Genomic DNA, 19,758 nt, shown 5'->3' with positions numbered 1-19,758 from the left:
TCGGGCTGCGAGCGAGCCCTCGGGCACAGGTAACGGGACGGGCCAGCTCCCAGCGCGGGGCGACCGCGCCCTTTCCCCACGTCCCGAAGCTGGGGTCTTCAGGCAACCCCGAAGATCGCATCCTTTCCCACTACGCTTAACTTTAATCCTGAGAAGAGGCGATCGTTAAAAGTTAACGCCAATCGTGTCTGCGTTTTCAAAGTAATAATTAACAAACTCAAATCCAAACAAACTCTCAGCACTCTTTAGTGGGAACAATTTATTTATTCAGAATATAATAGTCTGCTTCCTTTTGGAAGACTTGGAAAAGATCAAATATGATCAGTGTATGGATAATACTAAAGATGATTCAAATACTTAGGCAGACTTTCCCTCTTAACCCTTTCACAAGTGTAAAAAAAAAAGTGTCAAAATTGATGAGTGACAGAAATCCAAAAGAAAAAATTTGTTCTCCTGAAAAGGAAGACATCCAGCTCGCAGAAACGATGGTTCGGCGGACGGCAAGGCGTTCCTGGTCTTCCTCTAGACCGGGGCAGATCGTTAACGTCCCCAAGTTACAACTGAGTTGCTCTTTCCAGGCTTTTCGAAGCATCTTTAAGTTTCCCTACTAAGTCCTGAAGATGTATATGATGGATCGTTTTTAGGATAAAAACACAAGAAAGAAGTATCCAACTTTGAGAAAGATGCAAGAAAATAGTCGGGGGACACTTTCTAAACAAGTTTAAAATTCACAAAGATTTTAAACCTTTGACAAACCACTATCAAAAGGTTTTCCTCTAAAATATAAAAGATGTAAAAAATTAAAAGAAGGTCAATAGAAGGTTTTCCTCTAAAATATCTCATCTTCAAATGGGCTGCTTGCCCTCAGATGTGAGATATAGTTTCTAACTGAATCCTCTGAACAGGCAAAGTATATCAAAATTAAAATTTCTCAAGTTATCTAACAAATATTATGTTGTATTCACATCTTTTGAAAGTTTAAAGTTTGATTAATGGTTACATTAAAACGACTCTGCAGGAGATCCCTTTTGAAAAATTCAATCTCATCAAAATTTCAAGCAATGACCTTCATTTTTTTAAGTGGTAAGAAATAAATTCGTTGTCATGTCCATTAATCAATGTAATTTTTAATTTCCCCAGTCTTACACTGGCAATATAAACAGTTTTAGAATTTTTGTATACTTGCTCCTTTATAAAAAGTCATTTACAACTACTGTTTAAAAATCATGTTTTGAGAGTTTAATTCAATTTCTGAAAGCAAAGAAGACATTTTCAAAGCCAAGCTCTTCCTTTTGCTTTGTCCTATTGGCTCACACTTATCACAAATAGAAGGAATTTACACTCAACACTACACAAGTTTATTTTAATTGGAGGGAACAGCAAATGCAGACCAATTCTCTGTTAGTAACATCGTAATTTCAAAAGCGAAGCCTATGTTAAAATATTGCTTTTGAAGCCCCCTCACCATTAAATCCTTAACCAACCTTCATTATCTACTGACAGATGGTTAATTTTCTTTTGAACTTTACATAGGCATAATTCTCAATTAAAAATCTGTAAAAAGGTAGGCATATTCACAGATCCTAATACTGTACCTGTAATTGTTCCATGTTGCAACTAAACCTAATCTCTGGGTGGGATCGGGAATCAGTGTTCTAGGGAAGAAAAAAATGCTGTTTATTTAAATAAAGGAAATTTTAAATTTCATTACACATTTAATTTTTAGACAGGGTTTATGTATAAATACCTCTACATTTAAGGTCACCAAATATGCAGGTCTGTACATCTTATCAAGTTGATTGGTCTAAAACAACACAACACATTGATTTCAGTCTTTAACTCTTCTTTTTTTTAAAAAAGTTCCCTAAGTTCCCCTAGAGAACAGTTTGTTAAACTTTACCTTTATCTGATATTCCAAATGCCAAGAAACATCAGTTATATGAGGGAAAGATCTGCCTATACTGAAAGATACAATGATAATTTTGTATATAATAGCTACAGGAAAACTTTTAGTATTTATCTTCACCAACAATGGTGTCTACCACCTCCCCACCACACACACTATTTTAATCTATTCTGAATTTAAAACATTGTTAAACTTTATTTTCAAGTTCTGAAGAGTAAAGAGCATTTTAAAAATTATCTCCATAAACTTTATCTTTAAAAACATTAGCTTAACTGCAATTGTTTCACTTGCCCTTTAGCCCCTTTTCTTTTGGTCTAGATCCCGTTTTTTTGTCCTGTTTTGTTTCACACCAACACTCTCCATTCATACCTGCAAGTAAAAAGTAGCTCAGCTTGACACCTTATACAGGACCTACCTTCCCAGTAGGATTTCTAGGGAATTCCTATTATTCTGGGAGGAAAAAAAAGAAAGAAAATATGTCTTTGCAAACAGAGTAGAAGAAAAATAGTAATTGTTAATTTTAAAAAATTTAAGTAAGTAACCTGATATTCCGTGCAAAACAATTCTATTCTCTCGCTATCAAATTTACAGTCTTCTAGATAAGTGCTAAAGAAAAAAAAAAGCCTAAGTTTAGTCTCCATTTTAAAAACTGAAATTGGAATCATAAAGGTACTATTTGAAAACAAATGGATATTTAAATAAATCCTGTACCTTAGAGTTGATTTGTCAGCTCTTTGCTTTCCAGCCTCCAGTATGTAAGTTGCAGCTGCTGCATGACAATGTTTTAAAACCACTGGATCGATATGTTTCAAGTCTGGGTGATCTAAAATAAATTAATTGCCAGTGACGCCTGTGACAATAAATTCTTTATAGTCCTGTTTCTAAAAAGGGATTTTAATTTGGGTAAAGAACCCTCTCTAACAAGATAACAAGAAGAATTCAACTATAAGGACTGGAAATTATAAGTAAATGAGATGTGCAACATGGTCAATGGCAAAACAATAAAGATCACACATCAATAATTATGCAATTACCTGGTCAAATTACCTTCTTTTACTTTACCTTAATACTCTTATTTATTTTTTAAAAAACATAGTCCTAGAGTAAAATATACAGTGGTCACTCTAAAGATGGAGTAAATTCCGAGGAAAATAAGAAGATATTTTATATGGTGTAAATTTAAGAATGAATAAACTTTCCTTCTAAAGATTAATTTTATGCTAACTGGCTCCAAGGACATTAACACATGGAGGTGGGGGCGAGGGAACGAGTTCAGAATATAAAATACAATTTTCAAAATATTTTCAGGTTTCGACAGCCATCCTTTCTTTTTTTTTTTTTTTGAGATTAACCAGGTGGCGGTTACTATTTTCGTTTAAAGAACTTCCACTTTCATACTTTTTGTACACGTGTTTAGCTCGTGAAACTACAGGAAAAAAATTTGAATTGTTGAGATATTTATATTTAAGAAAATCATGTAATAGCGATCTGTCTTAAAATATGCCTCCATCCATACTGACACCGCACTCCGCAATCACTGACCCGACCACTTATAAGAGACTCGCCTCCTGATAACTAGTGCAGAACAAAACATTATGCACCATATTTTAAGGGTCTAGGCGTGGAACCTGTGCAAAACATATTGAACTAGAGTGTTGGAATGATCAGAGGAACTTGAGGTATTCTCTAAGCTGAAAAATGTCAACACTATTTGACGTAGTAATTACTTTGGAAGCAGACCCTTTAAAACCTTCGTCAACCTAGCACTGAAAGCTTGAATTGCAGGGAGCTGCCCTGATGAAGTCCAAGTGTCAAACAGCCTTTGCCCCAGACCAGGCTGAAAACCTTAGATGTTTAGGCCACAAACAAGACTTGAACACCGGCTTTACAAAGGAACAAAGAGCCCGGGAGGGGAAATCAGGCCAGGAACGTGTAGCTGGCTGTGTGCAGGTGCCAACTGGGGAGAAAACAATGCTCAGGGTCCGATGTGGGTTCTGGCAGAGCCACATCCCCACACTCCGTCCGGAGCGAAGGGCAAACCCCGGAGACTTCCTCTTCCCGGGGCTTTCCCCTTCTCGCTCCATCTCGCTCCTCTTCTCCGAGCGCCCCTCCACCCAGGCCGATCCAGCTCAGACCCCAGCGGCTTACCTAACACGGCCTCGTCCGCCTGGGCGTCCAGCAGGCTCTGGAAAGCCGCCCGGAGGAGAAGCGTGAAGGCGTTGGAGTCGAAGGAGCCGGGATCGGCCAGCATCTGGAAGCCTTTCTGCACATACTCCGAGAGCTCCATTGTGAGCGCGCCGTGACCTTCGACACGCGCACCACGTGACACGCGCCGCGCGCTCAGCTGATGCGGCCGCGCGCGCACGCGGCTGGGGCGGCGGCGGAGGCGGCGGCGGCGGCGCGGGCTGCGGGCCTCCCAACCCGTGGGCTCCCCGCCGGCCTCCCCGGCCGCGCCCCGGCCCGCGACCCCGGCCACCCGCCAGCCGCCGCCGCCGCCGCCGCCGCTTCCGTCCAGTCCTTCCTTCTGCGCCCGCCGCTAGGGCCGCCGCGCCTTAGCGCGAGGGGCGGCCCGGGCGCTTTGTGGACGCGCTCGGCGCTTTCTCTGCTCTCGGCGCTCACCTAGGACTGTCACCGGCTCCTGCGGGGCCCGCGGGAGCGTTCCCGAAAGACCCCTCGGGAGGTGGTGACGGTGACGGGATCCCGGCCCCCACCGGCCCCGAGAACTACGCCTTCCCCGCTCCTCGCTCAGCGCGAAAGCCTGCGGGAAGCTCCAATCGGAGGCAACTGGTTGGTTTTTGGTTGGGGGCTTTTTTTTTAACTCAACAGCTTAACCCCCAAGCACTGCCCTTCTGTGAATGAGACTGTAGACGTCTAATTATAATTCTTGCTTATTTTTCCTCTTTCATTGTCATTCCTGGAATACGGCAACTGATTCCTTCCTGCGTGGTGTGTGTGTGTGTGTGTGTGTGTGTGTATACACATGTATACGTATAGTGCGCGTGTGTAGGTGCTGTACTTCGACAATTAAGGGATTAATATCTTATTCACGAACATATTGGACAGAATTATTAAAAATTTTAGATGCAGCTACAAATAAACACCTTTCAAAAGCAAACTGATAAAAATTTTGTGCTACTGTGCTCACAGCATCTATGGGTCCTGTTTTAATTAGTCAAGCTATCATTTTTATCAAATAGTTATCTTAGTAAAATGGCAAAACTAAAAACTATTTACTAAAAACTTAGTAAATAGTTAAGAATGGCAAAATCTTTATCAGAAGTGAGTACCCATCATTTTAAAGGTTCAAATATTGTATAAAGTTTAACTTCCCCTTTATAGTTATACGAATTTGGAGAACAAGAGTGATTCTTAAAACAAAACAAAACAAAAAACTGCATCAAAGTAGATTATGCATTTTTTGATCAAAAGAATTTAAAAAGGAAACTCAAAGTGCAGTTCTTTCCGGGTGGAGGGGAGGAATAAAGAACGAGAAAGATGTTTTAGTCTTTCAAATAATGCCTCTTAGGAGGCATTATTTGAAACAGACTCACCATGAAACACTTTTTGAGGCATAATTTAGGTGTTTATTTGAAAAAAAAGTTTCTAACGAATACAGTCAACATTTAACCTTGCACCAATGCATAAAGAGCACCTGATTTCACAACAACAGGACGCAAATGGAATAATTTAGCATCAGTAAAGATTGAGTAACTATTCAAGTTCTCCTTTGAAGGCTTTGAAAGGCATGTGAACTAGCTCTCCACTTCGGTGAGCATATAGGAGCAGAGAAGGATTTAAAAGTCTCCCTAGAATCTTTATGAAACAAACACCTATTAATCATGTTCATCTTTTCTTCCCATCTCTCATTTTCTTTCTAAACTCCTTGTTTCTCCTCAGTAGTAAAACATCAGTTGAAAAATGTCCAGATATCTGATTTGCATAAGGGATATTTTACAGGGCAGAGTTGTGTAAAAGTTAAACAATATTAACAACACCCAAGCTCATTACATTTGTTACATATTTTATGACCTTGCATAATATTGATTGTTAATACTCTAATAGAATTTGAGTTGATAACTGTAATCATACTCAATTTAGTGTCAAAAAGGAAAGCAATAATGCTTGAGCATAGATTTTAAAATGCTGTTTTAAAAGAGGAAAGTAATTCAATTAAATGTGAGTTCCTGGGTGTAAAAGTTAGGAAATTCACAAGAATTGTTTCTGTAATAGCTGTCATGTTACTCTCCTGTACATATGTAAGTCCTTTCTCTTACAAGGCATTTGTGGTTTTCTACCTAAATGTGTTTATGTGTTAGGCCCAAGTGATGGGTATATTTCCAGTTCACACAAAAATTTTCACCATAATGTTTTCTGATACTAGAAAAACTGAATTTTTCTCCTGTAGCTACATTTATTTCAACTCCCTTTGAAGGAGGCACAGGATTAAGTACTTGTTTAAATGTAGATAATACATGTATTTCTTTGACAAGTAAGCCATTGAAATACATTGAAGTATAATTATTAAAAGGTATGATTACACAGATGTAGACTCTGTTGCAGCAATAAAATCAATATATTCTATATTATTAGAAAAACTAGGTATGAAAACATTCTGAAACTATGGGGGAAAACCTATTAAAAATTTTTGCTTTGATCACTGAAAACAGCATTGGAACTTTCACTAGACTTAAAACAATTCTGCAGCCTTAAAGCCAATCGACTAAATTTGCCCTGAAAGAACCTTTTAAAATAACAATTATGTGCAGCTGAAAACAGCAAAATAGATGTTCAGTGATCTTCATGTTAATAATGTATTTTTCCTTTTAAACTGCAAATTTAAGATAGATAATGCTGCTAAATTTGTTTTTCTTTTTGAGAATGTACAAATTATTCAAAGGATGAGAAAGTATTTTTAAATGTTTTTAGAATGTTTTAAAATACATTGTATCCTTTGAGCTGGTTAGTTAACTTTTTCTTTTTTAGAAAACAATTTAATATTGGCCTCTGCACCATGAGTACAATTTAAATGTGCTGGAGCATTTACAGGATCTATGTGGTCAGCTTTTCCCAAAGGCCTCATTGGTACATTTGTTGGTTGCAAAAAACAATTTCTAGTATTTATTTTTTAGACTGTATAAGTACTTTTGCTTTTGTGCCGAGGAAGCTGAGGGAAAGTATTACTTTAGATTGAAGAGTTCCTTGAATATCCATGGGGAGGAAAAAAAAAAAAAAAAAGCCAATATGCTTAAATGCCCATGCATCCAAAAGTTTTTACTGGCATACATACTATGTTCTTGCAGGGTTCTATTCCACCCGTGCACGTGGAATACCTGCTCACTTTCCAGAAAGAAGAAAGTTTAAAATGCTTAAATATTACCTAAGCATCTTCTCTCTGCCCCCTCACAGGGATTCTTTGGTGGTTAGTGATCTTAAAGCCTTGAGATAAATATTAATAAAAATAGAATTTATTATTTTAAAGCTACTTTAACCACAAATGGACAGTTGGGAGGAATGCTTAACTGAGTTAACATACGGTATTTGAAAGTATAGGTCAAAACTATTTCAGTGAAGTTTATAAAATCTATACACATTCTTTTATTAAATATCTTAACTTGGCAAGGCATAGATTGGGTCTTGGAATTTGAATGGTCAAGTTTTTGCACATTTATGACTACAGAGTTCAGTGGTTTCAAATTGAGTCTTGTGTCACATGTTTTCAAAAGACCACATCAAGCATTCAGAGGGAACAACAAAGGTTTAATTTTCAAATTAAGTATTTAGTCCAATCTCTAATAATTTATAAATGGTCATTGCTACAGTAATTAATATAGGCAAATACAGCCTTTTCCCTCCCTTATTCATATAGCCTATCTTGTATATGAGGATTTTTTGATAAAACTCAAATTTATTTCAATGGAGCTAGTGCCTTAATATGTGAGAGAAAGTGAAATGCTAGTCACATTAAAGAAGTTGGAACCATAGGAATGAAAATCAATGATACAATGTTCTCTAAAATACTACAAAATTTATGCTTATGGTTTTGCACAAGCGTTTTGAATTTTTCCCCAAAAACTTTTATTCAAGACATTTAGACTAATTAGCACAACTTCTATTTAAGTAATAGTTTCATCATTTAGTACTATTTTTTAAATTTCATTTTTCAGATAGTTGCATCAGGAAAATATCAAATATAAAACTTCAAAATGTGGTATATGATAAATATTTCAAATCTAAGTTGTAACAGGTTAATTATCATGCTGCTAAGAAACTGAGTTTCTTAAAAAGATAAATATCAAAGCATTTCCTTTGAAACTAAGAAACTATAATTTTGTCAAACTTTGCAAATAGGAAATTCTATAGTCAAGATGTTTAAAAAGGAGAATACTCTTGAATTTTTAAAGTGAGATTTGGGAGCTATCATCAAGAGTGTCCTGCCTTGATTTTGTTAGCTACTTGAGTCAGAATGAAATAATTCTGTAATATTAAAAGAATGTACATAAGTATCAAATGATAATTTTTAATATTAAATCTTTGTATCTAAGCAGTCTATGGGTTTGAAAGGATTTTCTGCATATTGGAAAAGTCATGTCTGCTCTTCAGGGCTTCCTTTAGGAAGTTTGATCCCTTATTTTGAAGCCAAGCAACTAATGTCACATGGGAATATCTGAGTAGTACTGACTAAAATTGTGAAGTCTTCAGCTAGGAAGAAATGAGGAATTGGTTTCTTAAAAGGAAATAAAATTTTTAACATGCAGTTTGGCAAGAGATGAAGGCAAATTTTAATTTAAAGGTAAAGAAATTAGAAACAAGGAAGGCAATCATACTCCACAGTATATTTAATGAGAAAAGAACAGGTTGAATTGTGTGTCTTAGAATTTCTCTACATGGACAAATGAAAACTATTTACTTTTAAATTATTACAATGTACTTATCTTTTGTATGGATTTTAAAAAGTAAGTTTACTCCTTAAGTCACCAGTGAAGTGATATGAAAATTAGGAGCTGGCCAACCATCCAATAAAGTCTGTCAAATAGAGAATTTAGATAATAAACAGTTTTCCCCTCAACAACAGGTTGGTTTTATTCTCTACTTCACTTATAAAGATCACCTTCCTACTTCATTGATCTGGGATCAGCCAGAATGACCCATGGGTTAGCTAGAAGAGAATGAAAGTGAAGCATGGACATGTTGAAATAGGTTTACTTTGATGAATATATCTGATTAATTCTTCCATATGCATGCAGACTGTCCTTTAAATTGTTATTTTACATTTTTAGAGAGAGAGGGAGAGAGAGAGATTGAATATTTTTTGAAGGAAGGAAGGAAAGGAGAGAGGGAGGGAGGAAAGTTTTTCCCTTCCAGAGAAGAAATGTTACAGAAAACTTATTTACTGTTTATTTTCTCTGACACAGTCCATTACACCAAGATTCTCTTAGCTCCACTGAATTTAACTAAGCCTCACAGTCATGCTCAAAATGGACTAGAAGATCATCTGTCATGTCCAGAACCTAACCAGTTTTAACATGGCTTACATTTAGACTATAACAACAGAAAATATCTAAGGGATTCCCTTCCTTTTTGGTCCTGGTTTTGGAATCTATTCTAACACTGTATTTTCTCATACCTTAGAAACTGAAGTTTTGACCAGATCCGTGAATTCCAAGAACAACAACAAAAAGGAACAAATGGGCCTAGTCAATGGAATATTATTGTCTAAAGCCAACATTTTTTAAAAGTTTGTATTTTGAGAGCATGCTTTTTATATATTAAAATTTGAAATTTAAGTAATGTATAAGTATTCATATTTATTTTGTTTAAAGGAGTATAATTTAAAAAAAGAGGAAACAAAAAATAAAAGTATTTTATATACTAAACTCAGGTAACAATAATCTATACTTGCTTATAAAATGAAAGATTTGACCATCATTTATCAAATGAATTATTTCAGAAGAGAAGTTACATATATAAGAATGCATGATCTGAATTAAATACATTGCCAACACTAAAGAAACTATACAAAATGTGCTTTTAACTCATTTAAAGTAAACATTTAAACCAAAATTAATATATTAAGAGAGATTACTTTGTAAAGAAAGGCTTAGGTGAAAGTTTTAATATTTTGAAACACATGATATTTTAAATAATACTGGTTAAGAATTTAACATTTTAATTATGGTTGTTTTGAATGGTGTTTTCAAGAGAATACATATTTTTATGTCCCTTGTCAAAATAAAACATAGACTTGAAACAATTTTATGCAAAGTTCAGTCTAACAATACTTCAAAAAAAATCCTTAGAATAATTGTGTTCAATTCTCTCACATATTTTTTGCATATATAGAACTATTCAGAAAATACTTTATTAATTTATTTTTAATTAAAGTATAATTGACTTACAATATTATATTAGTTTCAGGTGTACAGCATAGTGATTCAATATTTTTATACATTATAAAATGATCACCATGATAACTCTTGTTACCATCTGTCCCCATACAAAGTTATTACAATATTATTGACTATATTTCCTATGCTGTACCTTACATCCTGGTGATTCGTTTATTTTATAACTGGCAGTTTGTATCTCTTAATCTCCCTCACCTGTTGCATTCATCCCCCTACAACCCCCTCGCCTCTGGTAAGAAAATAAATGGTTTATACATAACTGATTTTTACACCATGGTAAATGCTCAGAAAGTAATTTTATAGACTGTTGTGAAAACAAGTGCCTATGAAATAGATGAAAATTTCCATTTTTTTCTCCCTAAGTGTTTGATTATTTTCATTAAGTTTAAAACATAAATAACCACAGTTGTTCTAACTCTTTCAAGTGTAATTTTCAAAATTACATTCCTTTTTGTAAGCATTCTAATCTGTACTTTATGGAAAGGAATGGGGAGCAAGATTTATAAAATCATTTTAATGTCATAAAATACCAAGAAAATAATGACTGGCAACAGGGTGAAAGGGAGAGTTGTATTAATATGGACAATTTAGTCCATGTTATTAGAAACTTGGACTTGAGTTACTAGTATCTGGGTAATTACTCAACTTTTTATTTTGTGCTAAAGTAAATAGTCCTGGATCATTTGGAGCAACAGTATTCTAAATCAAAATTAATCAGATAATTGGCAACTTTTATTTGACTTGCAGTGCTCTATAAATTATAGACCAAGAAATGAGGAGAAATTTGGTAAAGAATAATAACGTAGATGGTAATACATGGGCAAATGAGGCCTAAGGAAACTCTGAATTTTCATATGCTTTTCTTAAAATCTGAAGGTGACAGAAGATTTTTAGTGAGGCCCAACTACAGTATATAGGTGAGTAGTAGAGAGTTAAGAAAACTTGTTTTTGTTAAAAATAGTAATTGAATTAAAATATTTGTGAATTGAAAGGAAGAATTGTTTTATAAGACCAGTGGTGTCAATAAAGAGATACATATTTTGTTTTATAAATTTCTGTAGAGAATATTCGCTCTACAAAGAACTCTTTCCTTCAACAGTGTAAAATGGAAATATTGATTTTACATTTGCCAATTATAATAGAAGGAAAATAATATTCTACTATGTATGTTGTGGTTTTGAAGGTTGCCTTAATTTTGTAACAAGGTGGACATTAATAAAAATGTATAGTACAGAGGCTTGTGAGATACTTTAACCAATGATTAATGTGTTTTTAGAAACCTAAAAGCATTTTCAAACTAATACTTTTTTATTCATTTAAATTTCATTTTGCTTTTATTCTGTTTCTAAAAGTTGCTCTGATCAATATTTGTCTGTAGAGACTATGACATTCTATGATGACTAATGTTCAAGTTGAGTCATAATGATAGTCTGTTATTTTAAAATCAAGAGTGACTATAGGAAAATAGTCATTTTGCAAGCAAACATCCTGTCAAGTAATGGCCAGGGTAGCAGGGAGCATATGTCATAAAGTAACAGACTTAAACCTTTAGCTATGCCTTAAGTATCTGTCCATTGACATAAATGGCATAAAGACAATCTAAGTGTGTTTGTCTTAAGCTTTTTTTCTTAGCTGCCCTTTATTTTATTAAAGTTTTAGAAAATAGTGTAAAGAGAAAGACTTGGTTAGATTTGAACTCGACATAATTCCTAAGATGATAAAGAAAAAAAAAACCTTTCACTGAGATGTTATCAGAATCTCAGACATAGTTTTACATTATGCAAAAAGTTTAAATAATCATTTGATCATTCCAGCTAAATACAATAGTTGAAGAGTAAATAATGCTACTTTGTGTATTAGAATAATATTGTGCCATTCTTTGAATGAAAATAGTTGTTACTCTTTTTTTTTCCTTTAGGATATCTGAATAATTATATGAATAATATTTTGGAAATGTAAGAGTTTAAATGGAAAATTTAGGATTAGAATTTATCTCCAGTTTCAAGTGGAATGTCAATTTTTCAAATAATATACTTGATTAGGATAAAAAGATTTATTGAAAAGGCATAAAAAAAATCTTTTGTGGAGTACTTATCCAGAGATATATTCTGGATAGGGAGATTTTCATAACTCTGCTTTAAAAGTTTATTTTTATCTTAATTGTAAAGATCACTATGAAATTATATAAATAAGTTACAATGCCTTCTTAAAGTATACTGAAGCTCATGGAATTTAAACCTTTATGGTTGTTACTTCTTTACTTTTTTACTTTGCTGTCCTTAAAAAGAGTCCTTTTATTAGACGAGTACCAGGTACATGACAGACAGTCAATAATATTTATTGAATGAATGAAGGCAGTACAGAACGTGGAGTCAGAGAAAATTGGGTTCAAATTCCTTTCCTACCTGCTTCTAGTTCTTGACCTTATTTTCTCTTCTCATTTTTCTCAAATGTATGATGGAAGTAATAATGGCATCTCTTTCATATGGCTCTTGAAAAGCGTTCAGAGCCTAAGTATGTGCAAAGCATTCAGAGCCCAGCCTTAGCATGTGCTCCATGCATGCAATTATAACCAAATAATGTGATTATGTAATTTTGAATTTGGTTTTCACTGGCATAGATTTTTTCCATTCAGATTTACAGCTGTTGTGCACATGATACAACCATCTGAGGACCCCAAGCACATAAGCCCCTACTTAGAAAATTAAATAAAAACCTTCTGGGCTGCCTAGCACTTCTTTACAGTGAGTCTGACAGAGCTCTCTTTTAATAGCAACCGTCATAAGATACCCTCAAAGACCTTGATGACGATAATTATCTTACCCTTCATCTCTTGGTCCCCCAGGAGTCTCAGAATCCAGGCCGGTGTCCGTTATGGTCAGCCATCCTGTAAACACCTCCCTCTTCTGAAGGCCTAGTGGGCCATTCCTTCTCTTCCCACTGGTTCTTACCCTAGTTTTTCTTAAACCATTTCCTTTGGTTAGCAACTCGTTAGAAAGTATCCAGGAGCAAAATCAATACATCTTCACGTTTTCCTCTGGAACATCTCTTATTTATTTTTCTCTTAACTGTAAGGATCATTATAAGTTATATAAGTTACAGTGCCTTCATAAAGTATATCAAAGCTCATGGGATCTAAACCTTTCTGGTTGTTACAGCAACTGTCAGTGAGTTGCTGTCTCATCCTCTAGTTAGAGTAATGCATAACTTGTGGTCCTTTGGGCTCTGCTTGGAACATCTTTGCAATGCCACATGCTTCATAAGGCATTGAGAATATAAAGTAAACTTAAAACAATAAGGAAGGACTTCCCTGGTGGCACAGTGGTTAAGAATCCGCCTGCCAATGCAGGGGACACCGGTTCTATCCCTGGTCTGGGAAGATCCCACATGCCGTGGAGCAACTAAGCTCGTGAGCCACAACGACTGAGCCTGTGCTCTAGAGCCCGCAAGTCACAACTATTGAAGCCCGCGCACCTAGAGCCCGTGCTCTGCGACAAGAGAAGCCACTGCAATGAGAAGCCCGCACACTGCAAGGAAGAGTGGGCCCCGCTCACCGCAACTAGAGAAAGCCCATGAGCAGCAACGATAGACCCAATGCAGCCATAAATAAATAAATATATTAAAAAAGAAAAAAACGAACCCTTACCTACCGTGGAATGGAGGACAAACGGTTTAGAATATGGAGGTTTAAACTCGACAGTTCCGAAGTGTTGAACAATTCAATGGGTTTTGGCAAATGTATGCAGTCATGTAACCACACCACACTGAAGAAGCAGAGCATTGTCATGATCCCAAGTTTTCCGTCTTCCCCTTTACAGTCATTATACTTGCCCCACCCCTGATCCCAGGCAACCATTGATTTACTTTGTCTCACTACAGTTTTGTCTTTTCTGGAATGTCTCACAAATAGAATCATTCAGTTTGCAGTTTTTGCATCTGTCTTCTCTTACCAAGTATAATATTTTTGGATTCACCTATGTTGATGCATGTATCAGTAGATCATTCCTTCTTATTGTCGAATGGTATTCCATTGTATGGATATACCAGAGTTTGTTTATTCATTCACCAGTTGGTGGACATTTAGATTGTTTCTAGTTTTTGGAGATTATGAATAAAGACATTTTAACAGGTGTGTAGTAGTATATCACTGTGGTTTTAATTTGCATTTCCCTAATGTCTAATGATATTAAGCATCTTATCATGTGCTATCTGCCATCTGTATACCTTTATTAGTGAAGTGTGAATTCAAATCTTTTGCCCATTTTTTATAGGGTTATTTTCTTATTGAGTTTTGAGAGTTCTTTATGTATTCTGTATACATGTCCTTAATCAGATATGTTTTTACAAATATTTCTGTGTATATTTTATGTATTGTCTTTTCATTTTCTTAAGAGTGTCTTTCAAAGAGTAGAAGATTTAATTTTTGATTAAGTCCCATTTTTTTCTTTTATGGATTGTACTTTTGGTGTTGTGGCTAAGAAACCTTTCCTTAACCAAGGTCACAAAGCTTTTTCACCTAGGTTTTCTTCTAGAAGTTTTACAGTTTTAGATGTCACATTTAGGAGTTTGTGATCCATTTTGAGTCAATTTTTATATATTGTGTGATATATGAATTAAGTTGGGGATTTCTTGCATGTGGATATTCAATTATTTTGTCCCATTTGTTGAAAAACTATCCTTCATTGAAGGATAGTCTTCACTGGCCTTTGATAGTCTTCAAAGGTCTTCATTGAATTACCTTTCCACTTTTGTGAAAATTCAGTTGACTATATATATGTGGGTCTATTTCTGTATTTTCTGACACATTGATCTGTGTGTCTATCCTTTTGCCAATACTGACACAGTATTAATTACTATAGCTTTATGCAAGTCTTAAAAGCAGGTAGTGTGAGTCTTCCAACTTCTTTTTTTTTTTTTCAAAATTGTTTTGGCAGTTCTATTTTGTTTGCTTTCTCCACATAAATCTTAGAATCTGCTTGTTGACTTCTACAGAAAGGACTGCTGGGATTTTGGTTGGGATCACATCGAACGTGTAGATCAACTTAGAGAAGAAATGATAATATTGAGTTTTCCAATCCATGATAATGGTATGTCTCTACTTTTATATATATGTCTTCTTTGATTTCTCTCATCAGTGCTTCATAGTTGAGCATGCAGATTTTGTACATATTTTGTTAGATTAATGCCTAAATATTTTATGCTTTTGGTGCTATTTTAAATGATACCTTTTAAAATTTCATTTTTCTAAGTATCCATTGCAAGTATATAAAAATACAGGGCTTCCCTGGTGGCACAGTGGTTGAGAGTCCGCCTGCCAATGCAGGGGACACGGGTTCGTGCCCTGGTCCAGGAGGATCCCACATGCCGCGGAGCAGCTGGGCCCGTGAGCCATGGCCACTGAGCCTGTGCTCCGCAACAGGAGAGGCCACAACAGTGAGAGGCCCGCGTACCACAAAAAAAAAAAAAAAATACAATTGGTTTTGTATATTGACCTTATAGCCTATGACCTTGCTAAACTCACTTATTAGTACTAGTAGCTTTTTATAGATTCCATTTGGGATTTTTTTCTGTGTAGACAAGCCTGTCTTCTGTTAATAGAGATAATTTTATTTCTTCCTTCCCAATCTGTATGTCTTTAATTTATTTTCGTGCCTTATGCACTGACTAGGACCTCCAGTATGATGTTGAATAGGATTGGTGAAAGTGGATATCCTTCCCTTGCTCTTCATCTTTAGGGAAAGCCTTTGGTCTTTCATCATTAACTATGATGTTAGTTGTAAGTTTTTTATAGGTATATTTTCTTAGGTTGAGGAACATAAGAACATCCCTTATAAACCAAGTTTGCTGAGAGGTTTTTTTTTTAAAATCATGAATAGATGCTGAATTTTTTCAAAGCCTTTTTCTGTGTCTGTTGAGATAACCATACAGTCTTTCTTCTCTAGTCTTAATATGGTAAATTACATTGATTGATTTTTAAAATTTGAAACTAACTTTCATTTGTGGCGTAAAGCCCACTTGGTCTTGTTGTATTATCCCTTTTATATATTGCTGGGTATGACTTGCTAATATTTTGTTGAGGATTTTGTGTGTATGTTCATGAGACATATTGGTCTTTAGTTTTCTTTTTTTCTAATATCTTAGTCTCCTTTTGGTATCAGGGTAATACTGACTTCCATCCTCTTTTATTTCCTGGAAAAGTTTGTGTAGAATTAGTATTATTTTTTCCATAAATATGTAGTAGAATTCACCAGGGAAGCCATCTGGGCCTGCAGTTTTCTTTGTTTTAAGGTCTTTAGCTATACATTTATTTTTTAAGGTGATGTAATACTATTTAGTTTACCTATTTTTTTCTTGAGAGAATTGCCACTTGTCTTTTTCTTTTCTTAACATTGTTCTTCAAAGAGCAAAACATTTTACATTAGTTACAGTACTTAATACAATAGACAAGAGCAAGCAGCTGTAGCTCTTGAGCAGCAGAGAACAGTGAGACAGCAGTGTTTTAGGAAGATGAGTAGGATTCAGACAGGATCAAAAAAGGAGACTGGGCTTAAAGGGACTGTTTAGCAGATGACAGTCAGGGGAGGGGTGGTGGCAGTAAAAAGGAAGAGGAAAGGAGCACTTGGAAGTCACTTTAAAGAAGGAATTGACAGAACTTAGTCGTGTCTGGAAGTTGGTAAAGATGGAGAGGGGTACTCACAAATGAACCCAAGATTCTATCTGAAGAGATGAGAAGAATGTCAAGAGTGCAGACAGATGTGACATGATGGAAAAGGTAGCCCTTTTAGAGGTTAAGGTCATGCTTCATCTTGGGATATACTGAGTGTGAAGTGAATTGCTATGGGAATTGACAGCAGAAATAGTATGAGAGGGTAGAACAGTAGAAGAGATTTTTGGATTAGTGAGATCAGGGTTCCTTAGAAGAATGGAGAATCAGAGAGGGTTGCCATACAAAATATAGGATGCTCAGTTAAATGAGAATTTCTGATGAATAAGGAATATTTTTGTTGTTGTTTTTGGGCATAAGTTTGTCTCAACAGCCTGGTATTCAGCCTATACTAATTGGAATTTATAGATCAGAGAGGATCACAATTATTTTGGAGGGATCTAAAAATTCTTATCAGTATAGGTTGAAGACCAGGCTGTTGGTGGCTAAATCATATACTAATTTTCAAGTTTGGGGCCATAAACATAAATGTTAACTGCATATGAGTTTTACTCTCAATAAAATTAAAAATCATTTCTATCCAGAGGAAAATGACATACAATTTTGAAATATATTTCAAGAAAATTAAATGTAATTTCTTTTTTAAAAAAGCAAATCATGGTAATTTCATCAAAAGAGGGTAATTTGAAATATAGAGGGAAATACTATAAAACTGGCATTAAAGGCCTTAAAATGATCTGTTTCATAAGATAAACCATCGACTACATACTAGATACTATGAACTATGCCTTGAGATACTCAGACTCACAACAACTCTCCCAGTTGTTACACTATCCCCAATTATTTCCTTTTCCCAAATGAGGAAACCGACGCTAAGGTGGTTTTACTTGAGGTAACATAGAATGGTGGCTTGATACTGTGTCAGTTTAGCTCAACTGCAATTAGGTTTCTCCAAATTCCTTGACTCGTAGCGTTCCTGTCTAAAGTTGGCCCCGGGAGAAATCTGTGCAACATTCGAAATGCAGGATGAAGCGGCAGCATTACCCTCAAAGCAGGCTGCTGCTGATGTCCTTGTTGGCTCACCTTGTTGGCTTGAGGCAGCAGCTCCCTCAGCATCGGCCAATCTCCTCCTTCAGGTGCTCTCGATCCTGGGCCAGATTAGATGCAGCGAGAGACATGTATAAAGCCAACACACTGTGTTACTACAAGCAGGTGTGCTTGTCTCCCACCAGTCTGCCTCCAGCTTTCCTTCCCCACAGCCTGTCTTGCCACTCTGCAGGCAGGTGACTTCGGGGCCAGCAGCAGAGGAGTTGGCCTTCCGGAGAGCCCTCGATAGGCTCCCATTCATGTTCACAGGTTAGTGGCTTTATCTGATCCTCCACCTACCCCGTCCTTCACAGACTTCTGCTATCACATCTTCTCCCACAGTCGTATAATGTCTAATCCCTGTAATGAACCCCTTAGTCCATATCACTCCTAGGGGTCCTGCTTTCCTGTTTGGACTATTAACTGGTACATAGAGCAAGCAAATTGCCGGGGAGCTTCTCAAGCCCAGGTCTGTCCGGCTCCTCTCTCTCACGTTGAAAAAAACAATTAAGACTTTTATTTGGATGACGCATTATCAAGCTTGGCTTATTGTTATAGATGGTACGATTGCTTAGTTGTTATCTTGCTGAAATTAGGTTTCACAGAAATTTGAACCCCTTTTATGTTTCCTAACATTTCATTTTGAATTACAGCCATTGTGTATGTGTCATCTCTAGTACTGAATGATAAAGTTCTTCAAGGACCACACGAAACTTCTCTTTATTCTTCAACAGCTGCTGCCACAGTAAGTAGTAGGTACTCAATAAATGTTTGTGACTTTTAATAGAGTAGCTAAATTCCTCAAAAATATGTAAAATAGTCCTACATCAAAATACAAACTTGCGTTTGGGGACACTAGGTGTATGTTATAAGATGCGGAAGAGATGTTGCCGCTAAATTGGGATGTATAGAAAGATGAACAGTTTTAAACAGGAATTGAACTAGTGTTCAAAGGATTGGAATGTTCTTGTTACAAGCTGAGGCTCCCTGGCAGAGTCCTGCCTTCCTTGAACACTGTAGGCTCATGGTAGAGATTTTTGTTACATGCTACTGAAAAGGTACTATCCTGTTACAGATAGTGTATTCATCAGTTTTCTTAGTCTCTAGAAACATACTCTGATTTCTTCAGAAAAAGATTTTTTTTAAAGGATAGTAGATTGCTCTCAGAATCTCTGGGAAGATCAGAGAATGAGGCTTTTGGGGAGTGAAACCAGCTCTCTGGGAAAAAACATGTTTTCTTAATTTCTCTGTTATTTACAAGTAATGGTTATAAACATGACACACTTTTGATTTGTATTAACATTTTTCTATCACTTAAATTCTAGACAATCAAATTCTAGACAACAAAATAGCAAATCAAGCCTTGATTTCTGGTGCGTGCCAGTTTCCGTAGTGTAAATACTCCCAAGATGGCTGATATCCAAGCTCCCAGTGTGATGTCAGTGAACATGGAATCGGGAAGAAATGTGTGATACAGATGCAATAGATGTAAATAAGCTTAAAGTCCATAGATAACAGTAAAATATAGTAAAATAATTAGAAAAGGATGAGTTTTGAGTTTATTATCTTTTTTATATATAATTTATTTAATTGTAAGTTTATATAATTTAATATTACATTTAATGACTGGCTTACAAAATTCCTGAAAATTTAGCAATCACCTTTTACAAGTGGGGAAAGCTGGCTTCAGCACACCA

General features: G+C 35.8%; 1 protein-coding gene across 1 annotated transcript; it reads right to left on the bottom strand.

The window, feature by feature from the left end:
• Positions 1–248: 248 nt before the first annotated feature.
• COMMD3 (COMM domain containing 3) lies at positions 249–4,248 on the bottom strand. The gene is made up of 8 exons (XM_065872499.1): positions 4,055–4,248; positions 2,618–2,729; positions 2,449–2,512; positions 2,322–2,356; positions 1,901–1,961; positions 1,748–1,804; positions 1,596–1,655; positions 249–614 (listed from the first exon to the last, which is right to left on the bottom strand). The coding sequence occupies exons 1-8, from the start codon at positions 4,191–4,193 to the stop codon at positions 555–557; spliced, it is 588 nt and encodes a 195-aa protein (XP_065728571.1). The 5' UTR covers positions 4,194–4,248; the 3' UTR covers positions 249–554.
• Between the last annotated feature and the right edge of the window lie 15,510 nt (positions 4,249–19,758).

Source organism: Phocoena phocoena, chromosome 2, assembly GCF_963924675.1.
Source record: "Phocoena phocoena chromosome 2, mPhoPho1.1, whole genome shotgun sequence".
Lineage (NCBI taxonomy): Eukaryota > Metazoa > Chordata > Mammalia > Artiodactyla > Phocoenidae > Phocoena > Phocoena phocoena.
The sequence above is the reverse complement of the archived record's forward strand: the minus strand, read 5'-3'. Positions and strand labels throughout refer to the sequence as shown.